Here is a 13,532-nt window from a genome sequence, read left to right on the forward strand (position 1 = left end):
CTCCAGCCCCCACCGCCCGCAACCTCCCGGCAGCAGGACTCCGCGGCGGACAGAGAGGCCCGTGGGCGCAGCGCGCGCCGAGCCGTGGGGCGGGGCCGGTTCCGCGGGGCTCGGCGGGCACGCGCCCCGCCCGGCCCCGCCCTCCTCTCCAGCGCCGGCAAGTCCCGCGGGCTGGGCGGGTTTATCGGCTTCCGGTTGCTAGGGCCAGTGCCCTTGGCCTCAGGCCAGGCCTTGCGGCGGGGGTGGGGGTCGAGGGTAGTTAATCTAGGTGCTTTCCCGGCGGACTGCTTCTCGCGGGAGACTGCCTTGACCTTTACCTCGCTGCCTCAATTCCGAGGAAAAGATGAAAGAGGAAAAGCCGGTCGTTTTGAGAAGCAGCTGATTGCCTTGAAGGATAGTGTAGGGGTCCAGCGCATCTTCTCCAATAATACGGAAGGAAAATTACCTGCATCAAGGGGGACGTACTAACAGGGACCATACCTTGAGCGCTTGTGTGCAAAGTTATCTTTGGGGGATAAAACGGCCCATTTATGCAGCTCCAGAGCATTCCCTTCCCAACTGTCAACGGAATCCTGATGTGCCAGGCACTTTGATGTTGCCTTGAGAACTTAGCGCATGTTTTGAGCTTCTGGCATTATTTCTAAATTGTACCAATTGGAACAGAGATCCTGGAAAATCTGATTATATTGAAGACCATCTTAGTTTTGGGTTAAAGAGTATGACCCAACTAGTCGTGGTTGAAACTTAAAACAAGTCCTTTTGCAGAAAGAAACCAAGTTACCTGTGAACTGTAAACAGATATTTCGAGTCTTAAGAGGCTATCATGGAGGGATTTCCTTAATCTTTTTGACCAAATCTTTTCCCAAATATGTAAAGCAATAACAGTTTGAAGGTAGAGGTGAAAAAATGAGTGTTATTTTTACTGTTCGGGAAAATCAGTATCTACTAAATGATCTAGCATGGGCAGATTGAACATTTTGCTAATAGGAGAAATTTTAGAATGATCCTGATTGGTAATAGTGTATATATTTTAAAATTGTGTTCGTCATAAACCTAAATTTTATCTAGAGTCTTTCTAGAAGTTTTAAAGAATTTTTTTTTCCTTATCCTCTTTTTCTTTTATAGGAATTCTGCTTGGACTCAGCACAGTATTAGCAAAGAATGATTTTCACTAAAATGTAGATTCTAATGAATTACTTTTCAGCAACAATTCAAACATATTGAAAACCTTTTCAATTCCCGATTAACCAATAGCTGTGAAAAACAGTGTTCATTGTTAGTTAAAATGCAAAACCACCCACAACTACTTCGAAGACCTTTACCTCCAAAACTCCCTAAGCTGCCTTTACCTAAGAAGAGAGTCTATGCAGGTATGTGTATTAATCAGATATGTTATTAAGTTTATTTATTTTTCATAGAAATTTCTCAGGCTGCACGGTTCAGAACCACAATAGTAAAAAAGACACTCACTAGTAACCGGTAACTTCCAAATGTTTGTTGTGAGAGGATAACATCCAATTCAATTCTACAGTTACAGTTGACCTTCATTATTTGTGGACTCTATGGGTGCAAAGTTACCTAACTGCTACAATTATTTCTAACGCCCAAACCAGTACCTTGTGCTGTATGTTATCTTTTTAACTCAACGATATGTCAATGAAGAAGACTTCAGAGCAGTAGAGACAGCTCTTTTTCTTTTTTTTTTTTAATTTTTTTTTTAATGTTTATTTATTTTTGAGACAGAGAGCATGAATGGGGTAGGGTCAGAGAGAGAGGGAGACACAGAATCCGAAGCAGGCTCCAGGCTCTGAGCTGTCAGCACAGAGCCCGATGCGGGGCTCGAACTCACGGACCGTGAGATCATGACCTGGGCCGAAGTCGGACGCTTAACTGACTGAGCCATCCAGGCGCCCCTCTTTTTCCTTTTATCATAGGTGAAACTGTATGCAGGAGAATAGTATATATGGTAACTCTCAGTCATTAGTGGATGGATATGAGGCAGGCAGTGCAAACATACATGTTCCCAGCTGACGTCCAATAAGGAAAATGCTCTGCCTTCTTGTTTCAGCTCTCGTACTGTAAACAACTGCCCTTTTCTCACTCTGTTTTCAGTCTTTTTCCTCTGCCATGTTTTTAAAATTTTTGTGCCTTTTGTTGGTGCTTTTGCCATCACCCCCAGGAATAGTGTTCAAGTGCTGTCTGGTGTTCCTAAGCACAAGAAGGCTGCGATGTGCCTTTACAGAGAAAAGCATGCGTTAGTCAAGCTTCCTTCAGGCATGAGTTGCAGTGTTGCTGGCTGTTTGTTCAATGTTAACGAATCAACAATATATGTTAAGTGTCTTTAAATAGAAACACAGATAAAACAAGATTATGTATTGATTGGTTGCTGATAATGTTGAGACCAGAAGTTTAGAGGAACCTAACCCTATATTTTCCTTAGAAGCAATGGCTCAGTATTGGATAATTCAGTATTCACTGAGATTTTATAGAACAGAACGGGCACCGATAACAAGAACTGACTGTACTTCTTAGCACAGTGCTAGGAATTGGGGATGTAATAATGAGCAAAAGAGACCTTGTCCATCTTCTTCATTGGTTGCCCTCTGTTTGGATCAAATAATCACATAAGCAATTGTCAAATTACACTGCAGTAAAGTGAAGAGGAGTCCCTCGGATAACCAGAACTTTATATAATACGCTTCATCCTCTATTTCTGTATGTGGTATCTTTTGACTCTGTACAGCAATGATAAAAGCATATTTCCACTTCTTTCCCCTTTTCAGTCTCCTCAGTCACCTGATTTTAGTCCATTGTGTTCATTACTTTATAATGTATTTCATTATTTTCGTGTCAACATTTATACTGTTAACATATGCCTAGTCCATTAGTTGATTTCCAATGCTAAATTATTACCTTTGATTCCTGGCTATTAAAGATGTAGAAATCAACATGCCCATACTACCTCCAATTTCCTATCCCACTTTCCCTTCAGCTTTTGTTATATCATTTCTACATGGTCATTTCTAGAATGTTCTATATTTCTACATTTACAACCTGTTGTGTAACAATAATGCCCACAGTTATGGGGATTTACTGCTCACTACCAGTTCTTTTGTTGTAGTTTTTTCATTCATCTCTTGGTTGAAGTCTATCCTCTAGTACACAGTTCTTGCTATTGACATTTTGGGCTGGAAAATTCTTTTTTGGGGGAGGGGGCTCTCTTGCTTTTTGGCACCTTGGAGGTTCTATGACCTTGACTGTTAATAATCCTATGTTTCCAAAGGCTCTTGGTGGAGTACTTTGCATATAGTAGGTGTTCAAAATATTTGTTGTTGAAATCCATTAATACTTAAAATGACTGAAGTACAGTTTATAAACATGAACAGTCAAACACTGAAATAAAACCCTGAAATGAATATCTAGAATTTGCATAAGATGCTAGATGCCATAGGGAGTTAATGACGTGAGTGATCTGGTCCCTGCCCTTCAGGACATTTTAAGACCTTTAATCAAGTTCTGGAGATGAGATACACATGAAATAAGAACCTTAACAGTATAAAGCAGCATAGAATTTTGTCCAATTAATGGTATAGGCAATAGTAGTTCATACATGTGAGTGAGCACCGGGGCAGGAATGGGGCTTGAACGAAGACTTAAGGAATTAGGAAAAGTGGAGTGAAATATGTTTTACAGAGGAGACTGGTGTACTTTTTTGATGGCAGCGAAGAGTCTCTTGGAAAAGTAGAAATTTAATATACTAGAAAAAAAAAACCATGGAGAAATGTGTCAAGAAATAGAGAAGCATGGAATTGAGAAGACAGATGCCATCTCCATTGGGAAGATATCCCTAAACACCACTTCCCCCTTCACCTAGTCAGGGTACCTTCCTTTATGCTCCCACAGTATTCCATGTTTACCCCTACCAAGCATTTGTCCTTCTCTAGTTTAACTGTTTACCTGCCTAGTTTCTACACTTAATGGGGAGATGTTTGATGGCAGTAAGGTTTGTGCTGTGTGACTGTCCCCTCAGCACTGTGGGTACAGCTGGCATGTGATACATGTTAAATGTTTAGTGAATTAACGGGAACGGTAAATATGGGCTACGTTAATCAAGAAAATTGGATTGAGTAAGGTTTTTAGGTAGACTTGGAAAGAAGAGAATGATTTCAACTGGCTAGTGGGAGAAGGTATTCCACGCAGTGTGGTCAACGTAGGAAACGAAATTACAAATGAGCAGTATGGGCTTTGGGATTGTCAGTAATAAATTAGAGTATCTGGGGGTTTCTCCTGGAAACTGACGAATCGTTAACACAGCAAGATTAGGTGAAGTGGGTCCAGTTTGCATAGATTTGTTTTTTTAATGTTCATTTATTTATTTTTGAGAGGGAGAGAGAGAGAGGGAAAGCCCACGTTTAGGGGACAGGGAGAGAGAGGGAGAGAGAGAATCCCAAGCAGGCTCCATGCTTAGTTCAGTGCCCAACATAGGGCTGGATCTCACAACTTGGATCATGACCTTAGCCAAACTCAAGAGTCAGAGGCTTAACTGAGCCACCCAGGTGCCCTGGTTTTTTAAAAATGTTTACAGTTCACATAGATAGTTATTCACCAAACTAAGAAGTCTGAATCATCACTGATAAGATTCAGATAATTTGATGAAAACTTTATAAGGCTGCATCAGACAATCAAGGGTGAAGTTAAATTGATGTAGACTAGGATGATGGCAGTGAAAGTTAGAAGAGAAAATCTGGTTTTTTAAAAATGTCACTTAACTAAGAGAGAAGGAGGTTAAAATGCAATAGCCTGCGTGAAAGCACATTATAAGCTATAAAGTCACTGTGTGGTTGTAAGATGTTATAGTACTTGTAATACTTCTCACTTGGTCTGAACTTACTGGCTTGCAGCAACCTGGAACAGTGCCGAATGCCCTAGAATGGGAATCCAGGGATCTGAATTCTGGTCTTAGCTTCAACACTAATATGATGTGTGGCTTTAGGAAGTCATCCAGTCAATGGGTCTTACCTTTCTATTCTGAAACAGCAGAACTTAATTAGGTCACTGGTTTTTGATCCTAATCTCCACTGTAAACCAAATGAAGAGGGGACATGAATCCATGAGAACAATAGCTCACTTCTTCTGTGATTCTCATGGTAGAAAAGGAAAGGGGAGTGGGATGGGGGACGAAAGGGGTGGGGAATTAGAAACTTTAGAGTTGACATATCTAATTTGAATATAGCCTGGGGTGATTAATTGCATGTGTTAAATGTGAGGAATTAGAAGTATGGCAGACGGAAAAATAACCCCACAAAAGATATCAGCATCCTAACTTCTCAAACCTGTAATGTTATCTTCTATGGCAAAAAAAAAAAAAAAAAAAAAGAAAGAGAGAAAGAAAAGAAAATGTTATATGGGGTTCCAAATATGATCAAGTTAAGGCTCTTGTGATGAAAGATTATTTTGGATTATTCGGGTGGGCCCAAAATGCAGTCACATGTATCCTTATAAGACAGAAACAGAGATTACACACACACACACACACACACACACACAGTCAGAGAGAAGACTATGATACGAAGATGGATCAAAGAGAGATTTGAAGGTGCTGGCCTTGAAGATAGGAGTGATGTGGCCACAAGCCATGGCGTGCTGGCAGCCACCAGAAGCTGCAAGAGGCAAGGAATGGATTCTCTACAGGGGAGTCCAGAGAGAACAGGGCCCTGCTGATACCTTGATTTCTGGCTCAGTTATATAACTTTGGACTTCTGGCTTCCAGAGCTGTAAGAGAATAAATTTCTGTTGTTTTATGCCATGAGGTTTGTGGTTATTTGTTACAGCAGCTAGAGGAAACTAATGCAAGAGGAATCTAGGATTCCAGTGTGTGTGTGTGTGTGTGTGTGTGTGTGTGTGTGTGTAACTAAATAACAGATGTATCTCTATGAGATAAAGGAGGACAGAAAGTGCTGATGACTTTGGTGTAGACATGACAAGTTTGAGGTGCTTAGGGCTTCCAGACCCAGATTTAGAATTATTACTGTAGATGGAAAATTAGTTACAATTGGGGGAGGGATAATGATAGAATCTTTGGAAGTACTAAGTGGTAAGTTGAGAAAGAGAAAGGTTTGCGTAGAGAAGATAAATGGGCAGGGGTAGGAATGAAAAAATGGCTCTCATGAGAGCCAAGGAAAGAGTGATTTCATGGAGAATAGGGTGGATTAAAGTATCAAATGCCAAGAGGAGGTCACATAAAGGTAAATAATAATGTGTACCCGTTAGGTTTAGCAACAAGATATCAACGATCACTTTGTGATAACAGCTTTGGTAGTAGAGGTGGAAAATTCCAGATGGTAATGGTTTGAAACGTAAATAGGAGGAAACTTTCAGTGTCAGCCTCAAAATGTAAAGAGATTGAAATCGATCACTCATATCCTCATAAGGGGGAAAAGTAAATAAACTGATAATCGGTGACTTTCTTAGATCCATCAGAAAATTCGAGTCACAGAGCAAACCAGCATCCTGAAATCTGGAGAGACAGGCAGCTATAGAGAATCTCAGCTGAGACTGGTTTATTGGGATCAGAAGATACTTAAGCCAGTAAGTGGTAGGAACACTTAAATGCTAATTTTGACAAATTGCTGGAGGTTGAGTGTGGACTAGCTTGAGAGTTAAAAACTCCTAGGGTCTGGTCTTAGGGGAGCCTCCACACTGCCATGGGTTTTAACTCCAGGAGCTCCACAAGATTCTCATGAAGAGCAGAGAAAAATTTGTTCATCTTTTCCCCAGTATGAGGGAGAAAGTAACCACTGAAAAATTCCCAGAGCATGCTTCTGCCCTCTAAAGAAAACTACATCACCAGACCCTTATCTGACCTGGGGTAAGGTCAAGTTAGATAACCCTCTCCCCCTGTAGCCTTTCTGTGCCATGTAAGGGGAAGAAAAAGCTAAGGGTTGTGAAAGCCACAACTCAGGGATTCAGGCCCACTAAAACCCCGAGATTTTTATATAATAAATATATATATATATGAGGGGCACCTGGGTGGCTCAGTCTGTTAAGTGTCTGACTTTGGCTCGGGTCATGAGCTCACGGTTAGTGAGTTCGAGCCTCATGTCGGGCTCTGTGCTGACAGCTCAGAGCCTGCAGCCTGCTTTGGATTCTGTGTCTCCCTCTCTTTCTCTGCCCCTCCCCCGCTATCACTCTGTCTCTCTCAAAAATAAATAAACATTAAAATAAATAAAAATAAATGGGGCACCTGGGTGGCTCAGTCAGTTAAGCGTCCAACTTTGGCTCAGGTCATGCTCTCGCCGTTTGTGAGTTCGAGCTCCACATCGGGCTCTGTGCTGACAGCTCAGAGCCTAGAGCCTGCTTTGGATTCTTTGTCTCCCGCTCTCTCTGCCCCTCCTGTGCTTGAGTTCTGTCTTTCTCTGTCTCTCAATAATGAATAAGCATTAAAAAAAATAATAATAAATAAATAAATAAAAATAAATACTTGAGATTTTTTATAATGAGAATATACAATAATTCCTTTCCCTAATACCTTATCACCACATCAGTAGGGTTCTAATATAAAAAGAGGGGATTACAACTGAAAGAGCTTTAAGATGCAGACTTTATTTAAGAAGGCATCTGTAGGGAAGCACAGAGACAACAAAGGAAGAAAAAAGAAAAACAAGAAAACTAGAAGAAACTTAAATGTCTGACACCAACAGCTACAGTCACCTCCATTCCTATTCCCCAGTACATCGTGCTCAGCTTTTGGCAAAAGAATTACACCTCATGCTTAAAGATTAGAAAAGAACACAGTCTGAAGAGAAAAAGGAAGCATTTAGAACCATACTCAGGACACAGTAACTGAAATTATCAGACAGCAAATTGAAAATAACTGATTGATATATTAAGAACCTTGATGGAAAAAGTAGACAGCATGCAAGAACAGATGAATCATGTAAGGAGGGTATGGAAACTACGGAAAAATCAAGGGAAATGCTAGAAGTAAAAATTACTGCGATGGAAATAAACAGTGCCTTTAATGCGCTCATCAGTAGCCTGGACACGACTGAGAAAAGGATCTGTGAGTTTGACAATAGGCCAGGTGAAAATTCTCAAACTCAAATGCAAGGAGTAAAAAGAATAAACAAAATAACAAAAAAGAATACCAAAAAACCTGTGGGAAAATAACAAAAGACAGGACATACGGGTAATGGAAATACCAGAGGAGAGAAAAGAGCCATGAGAGCAGAAGAAATGTTTGAAGTAATAGTGGCTGAGAATTTGCCAAAATTAATGACAGACCAAACCACAAATCCGGGAAGCTCAGGGAACACCTACCAGGATAAACATATTTTAAAAATGCACTTAGTCATATCTTATTTAAACTGCAGAACACTAAAGACAGAGGGAAACTCTCGAAAGGAGGTGGGGCAGGGGGAGAGGGGAGAAATCCCTACAGAGAAAAAGGATTCAGAATCACATTGGATTTCTTGTCAGAAACCATGCAAGCAAGAAAAGAAGAAAATGAAAAGTTAAAAGTGTTGAAAGAAAAAAAAACTCCACCAAAGTAGAATCTGTATTCAAGTGAAATTATCCTTCAAAAACGAAGGAGAGAGGCACCTGGGTGACTCAGTCGGTTGAACGCTGACTCTTGATTTCAGTTCAGGTCACGATCCCACCGGGGCCGTGGGACGCAGCCCTGCATGGGGGCTCCATGCTGAGCATGAACTGTGCTTGATATTCTCTTTCTCTCTCTCTCTCTCTCTCTCTCTCTCTCTCTCTCTCTCCCTCCCCCTCTGCACCTCTCCCCACCTCATGCTCTCTCTCTCTTAAAAAAAAAAAAAAAAAAAGAAGGAGAAATATAGACTTCCTCAGACAAAAACTGTGGGTATTTGTGGCCAGTAGAACTTTTTAGAAGTTCTTTTGTGTTAAAAGAAGAAAAATGATATTGGTCCCAAACTCAGATCTACCTAAAGAAAGGAGGAGTATCAGAGAAGGAAAACTGGAGTGAAATAAAAATTTATTTTTCTTATTCTTCCTTGATCTAATAACTATTTGAATGAATAATAGCCACAGTGTATTAGGTGATTACAGCATAAGGATAAATGAAATGAATGGCAGCAACACTATAAAGAATGGGAGAGAGGTCTTGGGAATACTCTGTTAAAAGACACCCACAATACCTGTTAAGTGGCATCCTATTATTTGAAAGCAGACTTAGGGTATGGAAGTGTTGAATTACTACATTGCACACCTGAAACTATTATAACACTGTAGGTTAAATGACTGGAATTAAAGTTTAAAAAAAAGAAAAGAAAGTAGACTTCGATTATTGAAAGGATAATAAAAGAAACTTTTTATTATGAATTAAATATCCTTTCTAAATGCCGCACATCAGACTTGAGTTGTCTTGTTTTTTTGCATAGCGAGATAGTTGTAATTTACAGTTTTGATTCCAATCAATAAAGTACATGCCAATTAAAAAAAAAGAAAATAGACTGAGGTTAACTGTAAATGTATACTATAAACTTCAGGGAAACCACTTAACATTTTTTGTAAAAGAAGCATAATTGATATGCTAAGAGAAGAGAGAAGCTGAGAAACTGAAGGAGAGAAACTGAATGCTTGTAAAATGCTCAACTAAAACCAGAAAAAGAAAAAAAGGAAGGGAATATTAAAAAAAAAAAAAAAGCAGCAGTGCAGTATACATATTTTACATATAACAAAACAACCTATTATAGAGCGAGAGGCAAACCAGAGGAGACTCTTAAATACAGACAACGAACTGAGGGTTGATGGGGGGAATGGGGCAGCAAGGAAGATGGGTGATGGGCACTGAGAAGGGCACTTGTTGGGATGAGCACTGTGTGTTGTATGTGAGAGATGAATCACGGGAATCTACTCCCAAAACCAAAAGCACGCTGTATACCCTGTATGTTAGCCAACTTGACCATAAATTATATAAATAAATAAATACATACATAAATACATCAAATAAATAAATAAATAAATAAATAAATAAATAAATAAATAAAAAACAAACTGTTATAGCATATAAAAAACAAGACCCAACTATATGTTGTCTACGAGAGACTTACTTTTTAATAAATTATTTGTTTATTTTGAGAGAGAGAGTGCATGCAAGTGGGTGAGGGGCAGAGAGAGAGAGAGAGAGAGAGAGAGAGAGAGAATTCGAAGCAGGCTCCATGCTCTCAGTGCAGAGTCTGACTTGGGGCTCAGACTCACGAACCATGAGATCATGAACTGAGTCAAAACCAAGAGTCAGACACTTAACCAAATGAGCCACCCAAGCACCCCTACAAGAAACTTACTTGAAATATAAAAACACAGAGAGGTTGAAAGTAAAGGTGTAGAGAAAGACATACCACACTAACACTAACACTAATCAAAAAAATATATAGTAGCTATATTAATTTCAGACAGAGCAGATTTCAGAACAAGAAAAGTTATTAGGGGAAAATAGGAGCAATATTTACTTATAAAGGAGTCAATTCTTTAAAAAGACAACAGTCTTTAACTGACAGGCACCTAAAGGAGAGAGAGGCAAAATATTTCAGGCAAAAACTGCTAGAGTTGTTAGGAGAAATAGATAAATCCATTGTTATAGTTGGAGAGTTCCACACCCCTTATCAGTAATTAACAGATCTAGCAGGCAGAAAATTAGTAAGGATATAGCTGAACCAAATAGTACCAACAATTGACAGGATCTAATTGACATTTATAGAGCACTTCATCCAACCACAGCAGAAAATATTCTTCTCCTTCACATAAGACACCCATCAAGCTAGACCACATTCTAGGCCATAAAACACACTTAAAAAAAAAACACAGATATTATACAGTGTTTGTTCTCAGAACACAATGGAATTAAACTAAAAATCAGTAACAGAAAGATATGTGGAAATCCAAAAATATTTGGAGATTAAACAACACACTTAAATAGCACATGGGTCAGAGAAGTCACAGAGATATTTTACAATGTTTTTTAACTAAATGGAAATAAAATTACAGCCTATCAAAATATGCAGTGTAAAACAATAGGGCTTAAAAGGTATGTAGAACCTTGAATGCATATTTTAGAAAAAGAAGATTAATCTAAAACAAATACTTTAAACTTTTACTTTAGGAAACTAGAAAAAGGAGAAGAATATAAACCTAGTGCAAGCAGAAGAAAATAAATAATAATTAGAGCAGAAATTAAGTTGAAAAAAGAAAATCAATTGAGAAAATCAACGAAACCAAAAGCTAGTTCTATGGAAAGATTAATAAAATTGATAAAACCCTAACAAGGCTATCTAAGAAAAAAGAGAGAAGAAATAAATTACTGCTATCAGAGATGAAAGAGGGTTCATTGCTTCTGAGTCTATGGACACTAAAAAAAAAAAAGATAAAGAAATATTATGAACAACTCTAGGTCCATACATTTGGTAACAGATAAAAGGGACAGATTCTTTCGAAGACATAAACTACCAAAACTCACACAAAGTAAAATATATAATCTGCTATAAATAATGTTTATATTTATAAATAATTTATTACTTTATAGGCTTGTATAGGCCTATTTTAAGAAATTGAATCAGTAATAATAACTTTGCAAAATAGAAAGCACCAGGCCCAGATAGTCACTGGTGAATTCTACCAAACATTTAAAGAGTAAATTATATCCATTCTCTACAAACTATTCCAGAAGATATACGCAGAGAGAACACTTCCTAAATCATTCTGTGAGAGCAGTATACCCTAATACCAACACCAGACAAAGAATTTACAAGAAAACTACATATAAATATCACCCATGAACATAGGTGCCAAAATCCTCCACAAAATTTTAGCAAATTGAATTCAACAATGTATAAAAATAATCACACATCATGACCAAGTGGAATTTATTCTAGATATGCAAGACTGGTTCAACACTCAAAAATCAGTTAATGTCACCCATCATATAAATAGCCTAAAGAAGAAAAATCACATGATCACATCAGTAGATATAGAAAATCCATCTGTCAAAATCCAGCATGCCTTCATGAAGTAATTCTCAGCAAACTAAGAATAGATGAGAACTTTCTCAACTTGATAAAGAAGATCTACCCCAAATCCCACAGCTAACAACATCTTTAATGGTGAGAAACTAGATGCTTTCCCCCTAAAATGACAAAGGATGTCCCCTCTCACCACTGCTATTCAGCAATTGTACTAAAAAATCCTAGCTAATGCAATAGGACAAGAAAATGAAATAAAAGCTGTACAAGTTGAGAAGAAAGAAATAAAACTACCTTTATTCTATGTAGAAAATCCCAAAGAATCAACAAAAGAACTCTTGGAAATAAAAAACAGTTATAGCAATGTTACAAGATACAAGATTAATATACCCAAATCAATTGCTTTCCTATATACCAGCAACAGTTAGAATGTGAAATTCAAAACACTACAACTTACTTTAGTATCAAAACACACTACAATTGGGGCGCCTGGGTGGCTCAGTTGGTTAAGCATCTGACTCCGGCTCAGGTCATGATCTCACAGTCTGTGAGTTTGAGCCCCGCGTCGGGCTCTATGCTGGCAGCTCAGAGTCTGGAGCCTGCTTCAGATTCTGTGTCTTCCTCTCTCTCTGCCTCTCCCCTGCTCATGCTCTGTCTCTCTCTGTCTCAAAAATAAATAAAAACACTAAAAAAAATGTTTTTAAACACACTAGAATTAATTTAGGCATAAAGCTAATAATGTATTATAGGATTTATATGCATAAAACTACCAAATTGTGATAAAAGAAATAAAAAATATATAAATAAATGGAAAGGTATTTCATCTTCATGAATAGGAAGATTCAATATTGTTAAACTTGATCTACAGATTCAAAGAAATCTCAGCCAAAATACGAGCAAGTTATTTAGTGTGTATTGACAAAATTATTCTAAAGTTTATATGTAAAGGAAAAACACAATACCAAATACAATACTGAAGAAGAGGAAGGAAGTAAAATTGTCACCACTCAATTTCAAGACTTTAAAGTAATACAGTGTTGTATTGGCAAAATAAAGGACAAATAGATCAATGGATGAAAACAGAGAGCCAAGAAATAGATATACACAAATATAGTCAACTGATCTTTGACAAAAGAATAAAGAACAAAGGTATAGTCTTTTCAGTGAATGGTCCTGGAACAAATTAACTAGGTACCAACACGCAAAAAAAAAAAAAAAAAAAAAATTAATCTAGACCAGACCTTATACCTTTCACAAAAATAAACACAAAAGAAGCATAGACCTAAATGTACAAATGCAAAACACTAAAACGTCTAGAATATAACACAGGAGAAAATCTAGGTGACCATGGATTTGGCAATGACTTTTTAGATATGACACCAAAGGAACAGTCCATGAAATTGAAGATTTATCAGGTTTATATTTCCGTCTGTTTCTTTTGGAACATTCCCTTATGCATTAAATAGAAATAAAACAATACAATAATAAAAAAGAACAACCCATGAAAGAAAAAATTGGTAAGTTGAACTTCATTAAAATTAAAAACTT

General features: G+C 38.0%; 1 protein-coding gene across 4 annotated transcripts in view; it reads left to right on the plus strand.

The window, feature by feature from the left end:
• The first annotated feature begins 213 nt into the window (after positions 1–213).
• LRRC63 (leucine rich repeat containing 63) overlaps positions 214–13,532 on the plus strand; it is a 43,083-nt gene continuing 29,764 nt past the window's right edge. For 3 of the 4 annotated variants that reach the window (XM_019447542.2, XM_019447544.2, XM_019447545.2), the window contains exons 1-2: positions 214–1,021; positions 1,126–1,370. In XM_019447542.2, the coding sequence (XP_019303087.2) occupies positions 1,286–1,370 (85 nt within the window). In that variant the 5' untranslated portion in view covers positions 214–1,021; positions 1,126–1,285. The other variant, XM_019447543.2, reaches the window with a different exon arrangement.

Source organism: Panthera pardus, unplaced genomic scaffold, assembly GCF_024362965.1.
Source record: "Panthera pardus isolate Hobbes unplaced genomic scaffold, ASM2436296v1 HiC_scaffold_1, whole genome shotgun sequence".
Classification (NCBI taxonomy): Eukaryota; Metazoa; Chordata; class Mammalia; order Carnivora; family Felidae; genus Panthera; species Panthera pardus.